General features: G+C 37.6%; 2 protein-coding genes across 2 annotated transcripts in view; one reads left to right on the top strand and one right to left on the bottom strand.

The window, feature by feature from the left end:
- LOC107713069 (neurabin-2-like) overlaps nt 1–8969 on the bottom strand; it is a 23329-nt gene extending 14360 nt beyond the window's left edge. The window contains exon 1 of the mRNA XM_016518490.1: nt 7244–8969. Coding sequence (XP_016373976.1) covers nt 7244–8635 — 1392 coding nt within the window. The 5' untranslated portion in view covers nt 8636–8969. The remainder of the gene's footprint in view (nt 1–7243) is intronic.
- A 1370-nt stretch (nt 8970–10339) lies between these two features.
- Nucleotides 10340–16535, top strand: LOC107713068 (HEAT repeat-containing protein 1-like; the record flags this gene model as incomplete). The annotated part of the gene is made up of 12 exons (XM_016518489.1): nt 10340–10411; nt 11072–11213; nt 12396–12612; nt 12909–13050; nt 13152–13253; nt 13344–13490; nt 14441–14652; nt 14786–14916; nt 15541–15640; nt 15761–15865; nt 15983–16100; nt 16428–16535. Coding segments are annotated over exons 2-12 (1524 nt in total), but the record flags the coding sequence as incomplete, so codon positions are not given.
- Between the last annotated feature and the right edge of the window lie 158 nt (nt 16536–16693).

The following is a 16693-nucleotide window of genomic DNA, read 5'->3' as shown; positions in this document are numbered from 1 at the left end:
AACAAATATTTAATTTTGTTGCAAGGGATACAATTATAGCTCACATGCACATGTTTATATTTTTGTTTATTGAAAAGGTTTTCTTGTAGCTTAATCAGTACAGTAAGGTGCTAACAACACCAAGGTCATGGATTCAAATATGTATGTAAATATGTACCTTGAATGCAATATAAGTTGCTTAGGATAAAATTGTCTGTCAAATGCATAAATGTAAATGAAAACTTGGATTACTTAGTCTATGATTAAGTGCAATAGTTTGCACCACACTTCTCACTGTGTAATGCTGGTTTTGAGGTTTGTGTCTATTCAGTGATTTGCAAAAGTAAACTGATCCACTCTATGCAGTGGGTCTCACACTTCTATTTGTATAGGCACACACACTGTACAGTGACTAACAACAGAAACAGGAGAGAGATGTAACAATGAGACAGTAGTTGGATCATTAACCTGGCTGACAATATATAAGTAAATGTAATTTAAATTTTTAAAAAAAAGGTAAACACTAGGTTAACCACGGATATGATCGAAAATGCTAGCAGTAATATAGCAGACAAACAAAGAATTCCCAGAACAATTATGCAAAATACATGCCAGTCAGGCAAAAATAACATAATGTAGAATTTAGGCAGTCATTCCTGAACATCATCTATATCCTTCTGTTCTGAGGCTTTGTTCAATAATGTAGCATATGGTGAGATACTGTGAAGCGGGCTGGATTTTATCCGAATGAAGTGCTGGGATTGAGTAAAGAATGAGGGATGGATGAATGAACCACTCCTGCTGTTCAAATACGATTAATATGCATGCCCTTCCTATAAATATACACCTCTCTATTCTAATTATATAGGAATACAATTATACAACCAAAATGCATTAATAAGCAGCCTTTTTTCTTAAGCAAGCATATTTTATTTAGGCTTAAGGGTGCATGAGGCTGGAATGTGAAGTAGGGCAAAGCCACCTTGATGTGAATACAGTCAAACTTCCTGTAATGTCCCTCAGGTGCAGAGGTGTGAGAAACATCCCTCTGTCTCACTCACAGACAGTTCTGGGCTGTCTGCATGATCCTGATATATCTGTCAGTTGTCTACAGAAGTGGCTCAAAATTTCAGGCCAAATCCCAAACAACCAACTAAATCTCAAGCCAATATGCACTTCCACTGCTTCATTCCTAGTATTAAACACAAAAGAAAATTTTAAATGGAGTACTCTTTTCCATGCATTTACAAAAAACGGCCTCGAAAAGCTTTAAAAGCATGCAATTACCGTAAAATTATTAGCAGTCCATAGGACAAACATGCACCCGTAATAGATTAGAGTATAACAACTTAAATTTTAGTCTGATCCTGTCAGAAAGCATTCTAATTCCACAGTCTTGATTCTAAAATGGTTCTAAAACCATCTTTATTTTCTTTAAGCATTATATAATTTTTCTTCTGATTTTGGGAACTAACCAACTTAGAGCTAATGAAAATGCTGAATAACTACACTCTTAAAAACAGTCTGTAAAAGCAATGCCCAATGTACTGTTAACATGAAGCAATTTTCCATATTGATTTTTCACAGGTGTTATTTTGAATTACACATTGAATTGTGTATTATGGTTAAAGGAAATGTCCGTAAACTTAGACAATGGCAGATTTTTTTCCCAGCAGAAAATTACAAGTACATTTAAAAAAAATTTCCTCCGTTTTTTTTTTTTCTTCCAGTGTAGAAATACATAACTTTACAAATCATTTTACAAATTTTAATGGCCTCTCTCTCCAGATACATATTACATTACTGATATTCAGGTTTATATGTGAGTTACACAGATAGAGAGAGAGAAACAGAGGGAGACTTAGTAAAAAAAAATGCGGTAAGTTTGAGTGTTTGGTGTGCACAACGCCTTCCAGGGGAGGACTGACAGTGACAATACTGCTATTTATAAGCACTGCCAAGCCAGGGAAAGAAAGAGAGACATGAGTAAAAGAGAGAAAGACAGGAGGAAAAAAGGATTAAAATGGGAATGAGTGACTTGGAAGTCAAAAAATTAAAGGAAGATGAAAATCAAAAAGAATACTAGATGAACTTGAATGAATATGTTCATCTCAAATGAATTTGGGTTGAAGAAGGACACAGAGAGGAGAAGAAGTGAGCAACTGAAAAAAGGGGCAGAGAGAGAGGGAGGGATGAAAATGAGAACAAAGCGGTTAGTGTGAGATCTGCCTCTTAGGTCAGCCTCAACTCTCCAGCCTAAAGAGAGAGATAGAGAGAGAGGTTTAATAAAGACCCGACACCCTATCCTGCACAACAGGCCTTGTGTTTAACGGAGAGCTGTTAAATTCATTTAGGGAGAAAACTTTGTCCCAAATTCTGTCCACAAATAAGAAAGGGGGTGAAACGGGACAGAAAGAGAGAGAGAGAGAGAGAGAGACAGAGAGAGTGACACGGCCACTTACTGACCAACACAAAGGCAGCCACAGCTTGGCAGCAACTGAATGCTGTCTCGGCCTGCAGCCTCTACATGATCTCACACACCAGTGAAAAACACTGTACGAAGATTCCAGATTGAGAACAGATGGCTTAAAAAACAGTTTTTACTCAATTTAAAGGTTGCACAGAAATGCTGGTGCAAAGTAAATGCTCAATCAACTTTTTTGACACTGCCATAGACAGTGCCTTATGCTTAAAAACTGATTTTTCAACCCAAGCTCATAGGAAATATACTACATTTGTGCAAAACCTGAAATACGTTGATGTAATTCGCTGCACTTTTCAGGGGACATGTTCACAAGAGGCCCTATAATCAATATCATTTTTTTTCTCCATTGCAGATGCGGGTTTATTAAACAGCCTTGTGTCATAAAAAAACTTTTTTTAAAAGTTATATTGTGTTGCTTGCATCATGTTTCATGGCAGTTTCAAAGTCAAATGTCTAGTGACTTGCATAAAATAGCATGTAAAATTTTCTCAGAAACAGTTAAACGTGACTGTGGCAACATTTTGTTACATTGGTTAGCGCATGTATAACGGCAGTTCAGAAATGTAATGTATGACAAGTTGCACTAAAAGCTTAATGCGCTATTGTATAGTGTGAGCAAAAACAAACGTGACATTGCGTTTAACTTGCTTCTATGAGCTCTGTAATATTGATGCATGTTGCACAGGACTCATACCCAAGTGTTTCTCATTGCAAGTGCAATGCTGTACCAGGTGAGCTACTGAGCAAGTTTACTTCATGAAAGCCATACATATGTATACAATGTATTCGTACGAGCCATACATATGTATTTGTTTACAAATCACATACTATGGTAAAAGTGTTTTGAGGTCATAACATAGTTTTGTGCAAGGAACACAGTGTTAATTGATAATCTTCCCCGTAATCATAATCATAATCATTATTGTGTGAAAAGGAACAAAACATTTTACTTCCACTAATGTTTATTTCAGCTGGAAACTGCAGTGAAATGTATGTATAGGCATGTTTTTGCAGTTTTTCTGAAATGTAACCAGAGTCTACGTCGCAATATTGGAAAATGGGTCACTGTGAACAGAGCTGTTTTTGACAAGGTAAATCGTGTTGTTTTACATAATCATTGAGGAATTTGAACCAAAGAATGTTACAGACATGTTACAGACATTTCATGAAGACCCTAAAGAATCATACCAACTTGTGGAAAATAGACATCCAATGTCCCCTTTAAGTGTTTTCAGTCAAATCTGACCCAAACACAGCTCATGGTGGTTTTACTGTGATTTCCATCTCTAAAACATAACCTTGGAGTTGCATTCTTTCATTCTCTTGAACAATCATTAACAGACTACATGATCATTATGAGCTTGGCTCTCACAAACAGCATCAGCCCTGACTGTTTTAATAGAGTTACTGTTTCTCTTTGGGTTTATCCTATCTATCAGTGATACTGACATATCCACAATAAATCTACCCCTCACTTTCTTCTATTCATAGGCCAGCTATTTTTACTCTTATCACTTACAGGAGGGGTTTCATCATGTTTTCGCATTCCCTGCATCTAAAAGACTCACACCTTTCTCTCAGATGCATCATGGGAGCTTGTTCACGCTTTTAGACATTCGTACGGAACTAGGAAGTTCATAATTACTTAATGCTAATACATTAATATTTATATATCATTGAAAAAGATTTCTGAATGTTCTTAGTTTTTTAATAATGATGTGTAAGTGGGTATTTGCATGAATTTTCAGAAATGCAGCTTTACATTTACGTTAAAACCTTTTTAGGCTTTTAACCCCTGTTTTATCTAAATGGTTGATTGATATGTGAGTCAGGATGTATCAGGACAGATACTGTGTTTTACATTCCTTATGCAATGTGATCACATAGGTTTCTGTCTACCTACAAATGTAATCAGAATTGTTGAATCACAAAACATCCTGGACCACATTTTTACATTTCTACTAAGCACCCACTACTTGTGATCAGATCGCCTCTCTGAAATAGATGTTAATGTCAGATGTGAACAGGGTAATATATGTAAATCTTGAAACTAAGCCTTGTGAGGAAGAAAGTATTAAATGTGCACTTGTACTGTACTTCAAATCTTGTATATTTAAAATAAATCTTTACTTGCTGATAATATAATAATAAAGAAATAAAATGCCAACACACTTAAGTACACTTTTAAAAAGTGCAGTTTTTTAATAAAGTCAAATTAAAAAGTTTTACTTCAAATTACTATTGAAATCATTGTTTTAATAATCTTTTGTCATGATTTAAAGAAACAAATTTGTGTTTGTGTTGTTAGTGTTAGTATGTGTCAGTATTTGTTAGGGGTTGCACCAACTAATCCACTAGTCGACTTCAATGCTCTGCCATGACGCTTTAAGCTTGACGTCGATTAGTCGAAAACAAGTGGGCTCCCCCAAAGTACACGGTATAGTTCGAACACTGCATAAATGTATTATCAACACTGTTCTGTGATTTCTCAATAAAATATCTTTGAAACTGAAAAGTTCCAGCATATATTTCTTAATAACGAAATCCCACAGCTTCACTACTAGTAGAGAGACGCTGCCAGGTAGAATTAATTCACACACGCAATCGCTCTCACTAATGCATTCATATGAATGTAATCTTTACTGTGCTACTTTATCTGTATCTGATTTAGAACGAGCAGAAATCTGTGAGAAACATAACGACTCAAAGACAAAAGAACTGTTAAAAATGAGCTGTTATAGGAGCAATAGCCATGTGGGCAGCGCTGTGTCATATGCCATAGCTGTGCACAAGGTGTTTGTCACAGCTCCAGATTTATTTGTTCATTAATGGCGTCATCAGCAACTAGTCGACTTCGACTCGACTTTCATCACATAAAAGTCGACTTTAAAAAATCAGAAGTCGTTCAACCCCTAGTATTTGTTGACTCACATACTACAGTACATGTTAAGTACTTGATTATAATTTTAACTGTAGAGTGTTATACTGTGTTACATTTAAAGTTAATATATTTTAATTTACTAAATTGCAACTTTATTATTACAAATGTGTAATTACAAATATATTTAAATACAAGGCCAAACAGTTTCAATAGAAATTATATTAATATTTTAGTTTTCTTCACAGCCCTGCAAAAAATCAGAGCAACCAAAGACACACAGATGACCCATGATTTGCTACTTGCTATCGCTAGTCGGTGACCGATTGTATTTATAGTTTAAGGGGAGGGACATTTCATTCTAGAGACAATTTTATTGGACATGGTGTCCTGAAAGTATCTGTTGGTAAATGCTAGTTCGGTTCATGTTTACACAGATCTACAGAGCAGAAATAGCTACACCCTGATCACAAGCAGGCCAGCTGAGCTTATCAGACACATTGTCTGAGGTATATTTGTTACCTCAGCCACTGATGTCAGGTCAGCATTTGTCCAGGATAAATGTCACACCTAATCAAAGAGAGGAAGCGCTTGGGAGGGAATAGATGCCAAGACAAACCAACTGACAGTCTGGATTATGTTCTATTCTATTCAGCTCATTCAGTCTGTGCCAGACTTCAGCCTCTAAAAGCGTACCAATGGTAACAGTGACTGAGGCTTTTACAGGAACCAATAAATAAAAGACTGAATGATATAATGTATGAAGTTCATTCATTCACTCATCCTAATACATATGCCAGTCCCCAGGCGACCATTTTAAGTGAACCAGACCCCTCTCATTCATTTTAATGAACATTAAAATAAAACAAAAGCCAAACATACAAGATATAAAAATAAGAACACAAAGCACAGTACATCTAAATACAGAGCAATCAAAGGGTTTATAAAAGAATCCTTTCAATGTGAATAAATATTCTCCTACCTGAAAAACATGGTCAGTGTATTAATTTTGTTCAATATTCCTAATTTCTAATTAATATATGAAATATGCACACATTGAAAATCATACCCTCCATCATAACTGTCAAATCTCATTCATCATAATTTCATGTTTGATTATGAGACTTGTGAGATCCAGTGGTGTTTGGTGTCAATGATGCAAATTACAATTTTAAGCTACAGCAGAAGATTTTCAGTATATCATTTCAATTTTAGTCTTTTCTTCATATAAAGCTATCATATGATTCCATAAAACTTGATATATAGCGCACAATCATACCTTTATGAAACTGCTATAATTAAAGTATTTTTTGTCCTTTTTGGAGTTTGATAAAGCTTAGATTAGTGGTTCTCAACATTTTTGACTCGAAGGCCACACGTTGTCCAACACAACATTTTGGACCCATATATAGGCTATTATAGATATTATTATAGATATGCTGTAATTATGACAAAGTTGTTTTTTATCAACAGAAACTGGAAGTATTAATATATTAAATTAATTAACCATAATTCATTGTATGATTTCAGATGTTTCATGAACTGATGTTCTTCAATACAAACAACAGTAATTGAGAGATAAGATAGAAACATGATTTCAGTTTATAGCTTGACTTTGTGTTTTTGTAGCATTTTAATTATGATTACAGTTCAATTATTTGATCTATAAATAGTAATTTATTAATTTAAATCATTTTAAGTTATCCCGAGGCCCCCATGGAGGTTTGCAGATGCCCACTGGTTGAGAAACACTGCCCTAGATGGACAAGGCAGGTGAAATGTTCTGCAAAATATCTTATTTTGTGTTCCGAGGAAGAAAGAACATCATACAGGTTTTGAGTGAGTGAATGATGACAGATTTTTAATTTGTGGTGAAATATTCCTTTGAGGTATAAACTCACCTTAATGGGTGCAGTACTGAATTTAATTTTCCGGCTTGGGGGCGGATCCTCCTCCACAGGCAATCCAGCAATCTCAGAGCAGCTTGACTGTGGCTCATATACATCATCTTCATCCTCCTCATCCTCAAGCTGACTACCACCAGAGTCTTCTCCTACTGCATTGTAGGCACCGATATCCACCAAATCAGCCTTAGAGTAATTCTCCTTCAGAGTACCATCATCAACCTCCTTCTTACTGACCCCCACTGATGGACGAGCATGTCCATCCTCGCCCTTCCTTCCAGTGCTGGTGATGCCAGACTCCATAGTGTCTCTCTCCAGAGCCTCTCCATTGGAAGTAACTCCCCCATTTTCCAAATGACGGACATCAGCAGAAATAAGAGTGCCTTTTGCCTCTGTGGCATTGGCCTGTCCTGGCTTACACTTATCTAGAGTCTTAGATGTATTGGCACTAGATTCATCCTTCTCCCCTGTCTTTTTCTCATCCAAAGACTCTGTATCCACAGCTGTGATAATGTCCTGAAGCTCAGACGCTCCATTGAGGCTGCTACACCTCCCATCTTGTTCATCCTGGTGCTGGTTTACCCCATCCTCCTTGTATGCCCCTGAAGGAAAAGCGCGTACCCGTTTGGTGATGATTTTTGAGTTGAGCGCACCGACCCGGCCGGTGACCCCGCGCAGAGGCAGCGGGGGCGTGTTGGATAGCCGGTGCAGGTTGTTCCGTAGTTCGGCGGCCCGCTCGAAAACGGCGCTGAGCTGGCTGACAGTGGGCGACACGGCCTCGCCGGTCCCACCGATCGCGTCCAGGCTATCCAACGACTCCGTGCTGCCGTTAAAACGCGCGACCACATCCAAACGTGACGCATCATGAAAGCCCGCGGCGCGCTCTTTCTTCAGTAGCACACGATTAGAAGCCGCCTGCTTCTCCTGCTGCTGCTGCTCAAAGATCTTCCTTGTCTCCTGCAGCTTCGAGTACCTGGGCGACGCGTCCGTTTTGCTATCGAAGCGGTTGACGCGCTCGGAGACGCTAGATCCCAGTTTGAGCAGCGCGCTGTGATCCACGTTCTCGTTCAGGCTGCCAGCCCGCGGGAGCGTGAGACGCACCGCTTTGCTGTCGCCGATTGCCTTTTGCGCGTCTTCAACCTCGGTGGGTGAGGATGCGCCCATCTGCATGAACATGTTTTTGATGCGGTGCACGTTCGAGCCGTACGCGCGACCGCGGCTGGTGGGCTTCGGCTTGCCATCATGAGCGTCGCCGTTATTTAAGACATCGTTCGCCGGCTTCAGCGCCTGAATCCCCGCCGCCTCGTACGCATTGCGGTGAGGAGAGGGGCTGCGTAGCGCGGTGGTGCTCGCTGGCTTGGAGGAGGATGAGGATTCGGTCTTCATCATGGTCTGTTAGGCTTCTACGAGGCGATGCGATAACAGCATCTCTGAGTCGTTGGCCCAGACATTTCTGTCAGGACAAAACTGTCGCTGATGAACAATAATGAGCCCTGGAATATGATGAAGAGAACGGCGAATTAATGCCCATGAATGCGTGTAGAGTGTCCGTCAGCGGCATGGCACAAGCAACGCACCATCTTCCCGTCTGTGAAAAAAACCCCCCCGCTGATTAATGTGTAAATCACACATGCATTAATGAACGACTAAACGAGAAACTAGAACAGCGATGCGCCCTGGATTTTCGCGACAGATTGTGCGTTTATAATCCGGATCGTTTTGATCTCTTGATTTAGTCAACTGCAGATTTGTGCCTTGCACTCTGATGCTGCAGCAGCGCAGCAGAGATACAGGGTCATAGAGCGCGTCTCATTTCGCACCCTCTCATCACGTAGATTTTTATGGGGTCACACATTTTATCCCTACGGATCCCTCATACCAGGACAGGGCTCCATAAAATATCCCACTGAGACACAGCAATAAATTTGTTTTTGACTTTTTTACGTCAGTAGTAGCGCTTAGTGCACATTTTTTTTATATTTTATTTTATATTAACAGATCAGTCCTGGCTAATGATTGGTTAATACAGCATTCCAGCTGTGGAAATGAAACACATGTTCACCAAAACACTGCACAGCACCCATAGCTGATCTTATTGATCTTATTTTTCTTATGAATTATTTTCTTCTTCTGTTATGTCAAGGACTATATGGGAGACCCAGGATGGTTGTAATATTTTTGACATTTCTATATGTGTCTAAGCCAGTACATTCAAAATGTGACACAAACTAGTTACAAGTGTCTGCTATTACATGCCATAGCTCTTATATTTGCAGCACAAACAGAAAATTTATGGTTTCGCTGCTGATGCACTGCCATTACAAAAGTAAATAAAGTAAAAAATAAATAAATAAAAAATTAGGCTACTGTCTTACATCAAAATGAGTTTTTCCCCTCTAAAATCTGCTGTGTCTGCCCCAGGGATCTTCTTCGTCACATGTGGAATAAAGACTAAACTAAGCATGAGTGAAGTGAATCAGGTGTTACAACTGACCCATGTTACAACCATCCCCGGTCTCCCCTATGAATAAAATAAAGAAATATGAATAAACAGAGGTGGACAATGTACACAACTCCATTACTTGAGTGAAAGTACAGATACTACTGGTCAAATATTACTCCAAGTAAAAGTTGTAAAGACAGATTTTTACTTAAGTAAATGTACAGAAGTACTTGCTTTTAAAAGTACTTAAGTACCAAAAGTAAATTGTTTACAGAGCGTGCCATGCAAGCAAACCACATATAATATCTTTGTACAGAATTGCCGTTTTTCTTTGAATTGTACTTTCACACAAACATCATTATCGTAAACAGTTTTTATATAGAGCCAAAAAATAGATTGTCATATGTTACATTTATTTTGCTATTATTTTGGAATTGTGACAATCTGACCTATACCTGCCCAAGATAATCAACCAGCAGTTTAAACTGTCATCTTTAAAATATCAACATCTTATCAATGTTTAATAAAATGTGGTAAATGTTGGTAGTGGGCATTCTTATTTTTTTTTCTGTTCTCATTCTATTTGGCACAAACCATCCGATGCACTAGGTGGCAGTATAACATCAATTGATTTATCTGTTACCGAAAGCAAAACAGAGAGGAAATAAATTACGCAAGCAGATTCTCACACGTGGAAGCTGGTGTGACAACTTCAATCAAAGGTATGGGAATATATGTACTCTTTTACAGATTAGAGACGTATAGATGAGATCAAAACGTTTAATCCTTTTTGTGAAAAACTTTTTGTCTGTAATGCCTATAACATGGTATGCATAGAAGGTGTTTTGGCAATTCAAAAGAATCCGATAACATGGCTTATATTAACCGTATAGGCATACTTTTTAAGCATATCTGTCTTTTTTTGTTGTATTAGCAATATAAGGCTGTATAAATATTGTAGTATCGACATTATGTGATCCACCACATAATGTGTGGACCGTATGTATCTCATCAAGCCTGTCAAGTCATGTTTCACCCAAAAGAAGTAAAATATTTTTCAGACAGATAATTATTGTATTATTAATGAGAATCACATTGGCAATGATGAAAGTTACTTTAAAAAAAAAACTAAGAAGAATAACGTATGGATACATTTCAGTCATCATTTTTGAAGAAGGGAAATATGTTTGATTGTCATGAAAATATCATAACGCAACAACCACAACAACAAAAAATCTTTCAGCTAGACTTCTTTATATAAAATTTTATTTATTTTGTGGTAAAATCTGACCTTTGAAGAATGACATTGACCCCCTGAAACCGCACAATGGTTACTTTTGTGTGAAAACAGAAATTCTCATATTATTCTCATATGTCTCTAGATGACATCATTAGCACATCAGTTGAAGCGGCTGGCTTTGCCACAGAATGACTCTAATCTGCTCAGCCGGAGAGTGGTGGCCTCTGTGCTCTTTGACCCTAAAGATGCTGCCAGCATGGACCGCAGCACCTTCTATGCCCTGGGTAAGTCACATGTCCTGCTAGAGCTTTTCCTTCTTTTTCCTCCAAGATACACTGCTCTTTTGAACTTGAGACATTTATATACTTCTGCAGAGCATCTACTCCTCTGTTATCTAGATGGAAGAGGAGATCCTTCCATTGAAAATTCCAAAGAAGTCATGTCCAGTCCATAAATTACTTATATTGTGCAATTTTATTTGCTTTCTAATAACCAAATATGCTACCAGTGAAGTGGGTGAACTATGATTACATAGGTTTTTATACAGGAACCATACGTTTGCATACTATAATTTCTGCAGTGTGGAGTATTTTATTTGGTGTGTGCACGGAGCACTTGCTTGAATATACAAATATATAAATAGTTTTAGGATCTAGGCAACGTGGCTCATTTATGTTATTCACAATACTTTATGGAAGCGGATGGTTGCTACTGAGCACTTTTGTCATAATTTTTATTCCCATGGTAACAGAGACATCTCTGATGGAGTGACAAGAGTTGGGAAGTAAAATGTCCATTCATTCTCTGATTTATAACAATAAATATGATTTTTAACAATAACACAAATACCTTTAAAGACAGACCTACTGTGAGTTCGAAGGTTGTTGGTATATGCTTTTGATGAAGTCATCTGTTTGCATTATTTCAACTTATTTTTAAGATATTCATGTTTAGCAGCTGGATTCTTTCTTGTTGAAAAAAAAAATACATTACCCATGATGCTGTACAGAAAAATCACCAATCAGAAAGTCGCAGCAAGCAAATCACGCTAAAAGAGCTTGCAGGGACTGCTCACTCCCATGAAACACCGCAAATTACATAATTGACTCTATGCTTTTAAAATATTTAAATATTTGTAGTAGGGCTGTGCAAAAAATCAAATGCGATTTTCATGTGCATCTCGTCAGTAAAGCCGCTTCTGGTGATTAGTAGTAAATCTCCAGCACGTGCTTTCAGATGGAGCGGCATTTACTACACAGAGTCGTAGATCACTGACAAGCTACACAAAATCGCCTGCGATTTTGAATGCGATTTTGTGTAGCTTGTCAGTGATCTACGACTCTGTGTAGTAAATGCCGCTCCATCTGAAAGCATGTGCTGGATTCACCTGTAAATAAGCATTTATTGCAACGAGTAGTAATGGTCATCTTGTCTAAATGTCTGCTGCTATTGATCATTCTGAACAGGCTGCACGGGACTTGAGGAGCTGATGGGTATTGATCCAGCATTCAGTGAGTTTCAGGAGACTCTGTTTAGTCAAGCCTCTTTGGCTTTAGAGCGCAGTGTTCAGAGCAAAGAGGTGAACAAGAAACTGGACGAGAGCATCTCACTCTTTCTCACTCGACTGTCACCTTACTTTCTGCTCAAGCCTGCTCTGAAATGCATTGAATGGCTAATACACAGGTAACTTTAGTAGATTTGCTGTTGTCTCACTTTGTCAGTTTTCAGATTGTTTTAGAGTGTGATAAACTTTGTAAGTGGCAAAATTGTGCTGTATTTTAGAGATGTTCTTAATTTAAAGGTGATGTGTTTAAATTATTTGATGTTGACATGTGCAGAGACAGCTGTAAGTAATCCATTTGTAGGTAGACCTCCAGAAAAACACTGATTTGGTCATAATTTTTGCAATTTCATTTGGAAATCATACACCTTATATATTGCATATTGTCTTCACGGATACAAATTGCACTTGATTTCAGATTCCACGTTCAGCTGTACAACCAGGACAGCCTGATTGCTTGTGTTTTACCATATCATGAGACTAAAGTGTTTGTACGAGTGATCCAGCTTTTAAAGATAGAAGATCCAACCCACAAATGGCACTGGCTGCATGGACTTCAGGTAAACCATATCGTTTCTGATTCTGTCATATATGCAGTTGGTGTAAAGAAAGCTATAGCTTAATTTGTTACTTTTCTAATTGCCCTGTACTTTATCTATAGAAACCTGGTGTTCCCTTGGCCCGAGGATCTCTGCTCACACACTGCTATAAGGATTTGGGCTTCATGGATTTCATTTGTTCTATGATCACAGATTCAGTAAAGGTAAAAAACCCAGGCTGGGTTCTGTGCAGGTTAAAGTATGCCAATCCAGTAATGCTGCATTCTTTAATGCTTTATTGAATCATGTTGTAGGCATACTCTGGATTCGTCAGGGATAGGAACTGTCCGCAGCTGCGTGTGATTTTCTCTTTCTATGCATCCACCATTGTTTCTGCACTTGATGCAGTGGAAAAGATAACTAACTCTATTATTGCCAAACTGCTTCCATTTGTACAGCTGGTAAGACAATAATTCAGTGACATAATACAGATGTGGTTAAGTTTATAATTTATAAATATATGTATATGGGTGTGTTTTAGAAGTTTTTAATGGACTATATTAATAATTTATAAATTATATTTCATTACTCGTCAAGATTTAATTTAATCAATATTAAATTACTACATTTACATGCACATCAAGTTCTGTTTAAGTTCTATCAGTTTCAGTTCAATTTGCAGCCATATTCCTAATATGATGTTTAAGGGCATCAAAATATTCTTGTATTGTTATCATTGTTGTTATAAGCATGCCAATCTATAAATGCATGTTTCCTTTCCCACTGTTATTTCTCAGCAGATTGAAGATGCTGATTTACAGTATTCTTATTTATTAGTTTTATTATTACTGTTTTCACGATAATTTTAAATTTGATTACACATTAAATTCAAAAATGCCAGACTACACTACAAAATGGCAAGGGTCGGGCATTTGTTAATGTTAATAATAATAACAGTCATGTTAATATCTTTTAATAATTCTATTCAAAAGAATAGTTTTTACACTATTTCTAATGTAACAAATTTACAGTTAAAACAGGGATATTCCAGGGGTGAAAACTGGAATTTGGGGAATCAGAATATTGTATGCAGTGTTTACATGGTTAAAAATATAACTAATCGAATATTGCCAAATTTCATTTAATATTGGGATGTGCATGTAAACGTAGTCAGTGAGTGATCCCAGTATCTATATCTAGCAGTGATGTATTGCAGATATGTGTTGTGTGTGTATATGTAATTGACTTAATTGTAATTGGCTGAAATATTTGTCTACCACATTTTACACCTGAATATTGTCACCAAATGGAAGTGCATAAAAACATTATTTGATAGGAATGTTGTTCCAGGACCAAGAAAGGATGCAACAGAACCTAAATAAATGTCTGCTTTTTTCTCTCCCATAACCAGGGACTGAAATCTAACCTTTTAGACTACGGGGCTGCCACTTACATGATCGTGTGTCAGATGGCAGTGAAGGTAGTAATGGAGGCTCAGCTGGTTGACTCTCTGACTGTTCAGTTGTGCAAGTCTCTACGTCGAATGCCTCGGCTGTCCAGAGAGGGTTTGAGCTGCATTGTCATCCTCTTGCAGAACCAGAAAGAAGGAATTGTTGGTCCAAAGTAAGTTTTAGTGATTTTCCTACTCCATGTCACACTAAATTAGTAGTTGTATAAGGTGTGTTAAAGTCTAGTCTAGTACTTTTTCTCTAACTGCATCTAAAATATTATTATATTTTTTGTCTTTTCCCATTAGGGCATTTGGATACATGTGTGCTATCCCCACCCTGGTGTCCACTCTCCAGAGTATAGCAACAGTTCATGACATCAGTCCCCTGCTGCGTTATCTGCTGCCCCATCTCATACACTTTGTGATGACCCAGGATGGTTGGTTTCTATCTGAGCTCTGTATAAACTTGCAGTGGCATCTCTTCTCTGAAGATATATGCACTAGTTAGCTAATGACAAGATTCCAATCAGTTACCATTACCATTTTTTTTTCATTCAAGAGTTCATTTCAATAGTGAAGAAAAGCTGATTGTAATTTCCTTTTCATGTTGACTTTATAACGTAGCTTCTTTTCATTAACCTACTACTCTTATAAACTTGCTATTGTGTTCTGTAAATGTTGGTGGATCTTATGATATGTTGCTCCTGAGGTCCCTTATTTGCACGTTGCTTTGTATAAGGCATTTACAGGTTTGGATAAATGTAACCGAAGTGCTCCTAGTAAGAGCTGTGTAATATCAGACAACTAGTAGAGTATATTGGCAAAAAGTCTCTTCTCATCTCTTGTGAAATGCTGCATTCATTTTTTTATCACAGGGACCGTAATAATGAGATTGCAGCTGTGAACTGTTTCCAGGCAACTTTATATAATGCTCAAATGAATCCATGTGCGACAGCAGAATACGTCATCACTACATTAATTCACCTGTGTACTAAAAATTTATTTTAAAGGCTGGAATACACCACGTGATGTAATTTGCTTTATTTATTGTGTCCCTGTAGATGAGCAGCAGAATGAAAGTTTGTCAGACAGTACTGGACTATTACAGTCAGTGTTTCAGGACCTTCCACTGTCTGGCAACCTGGAGAACACTGCAGCCAAGTAAGTGTGGTTTAATGTAGCTTCAATTATGAGTGAATCTCTCTCTATACTGGACATTATGCATGTATGATGGTCTGAATGATTAGATATTTACTCTTGTACAATTGCTGCTTCGTGCAGGCTGCTTCTTGAGGAGTATGTTTCCTGCAGCATTGAGCTTCCCTCAGATAGGATTTCAGCTCTTAATCAAAGAATTCAATCTACTGTACGACAGTTTGAATCCAGGTAGGTTTATAGTCACTTCTGCACTTCAGTGGTATAGTACAGCTCATAAAATGTAATTATTTCATAAAGAGTGTTTTGTTTCTGGTGTTTATCTTTGAGTGATTTTTTTACTCACAGGTATCCATGTGCACTGGATGTGGCACTGGAAAATCTTGTCAAAAAAGTGTCATCTGACCATGAAAAAACAGTGCTTCATCAGTTCATCTCTCTAACTATGAGCTGTGGAAAATATCAAGTAGGTCTATCATTTATTGCTTTAAGCAACTAGTTTAAAGGTAACAAATAATCCACAATATTGTAGTGTCAGCTGACCTTTATCACAAAATAAATTCTGACAGGATAATCAGAATCTGATGTAAAACCGGAATGAGTGAACATATGAGACACACATAACTGGCACATCAGTTGCCTGTGACAACGGCTGTGAAAAAATAATTTTGACGGCCCTTGTGCTAATGTAATTTAAATCTTTATTTTAGTTGGGTTTTTGTAGTTGTACTAATTACCATTCACATCTTTCAGCCCCCAAATCAAGGCTTTAAAATGTTGTTCTTATATGCAGATCCTGCCAGATTCAGACACCTCTCTGATGCTCAGTCTGAATCATCCACTACCTTCTGTGAGAAATATGGCTGTAGACTACCTGAAGGAGATCCTCACCTCAGAACATGTGTGTATCTTTTGTATTCCTATTACCATTTTCCAGTTTTTTGTCACAACATCCCATTGAACATCCATGAGACCTACATTAATGAAGTAATGAGGTGCTTGTTGTCCGTTTGTGATATGTGACCCAGGACCACAAAACCAGTCATAAGGGTCAATTTT

The sequence above is a fragment of the Sinocyclocheilus rhinocerous genome, unplaced genomic scaffold (genome assembly GCF_001515625.1).
Source record: "Sinocyclocheilus rhinocerous isolate Xijiao unplaced genomic scaffold, SAMN03320098_v1.1 scaffold8020, whole genome shotgun sequence".
Lineage (NCBI taxonomy): Eukaryota > Metazoa > Chordata > Actinopteri > Cypriniformes > Cyprinidae > Sinocyclocheilus > Sinocyclocheilus rhinocerous.
Note: the sequence above shows the minus strand (reverse complement) of the source record. Positions and strands in the feature narration are given on the sequence as shown.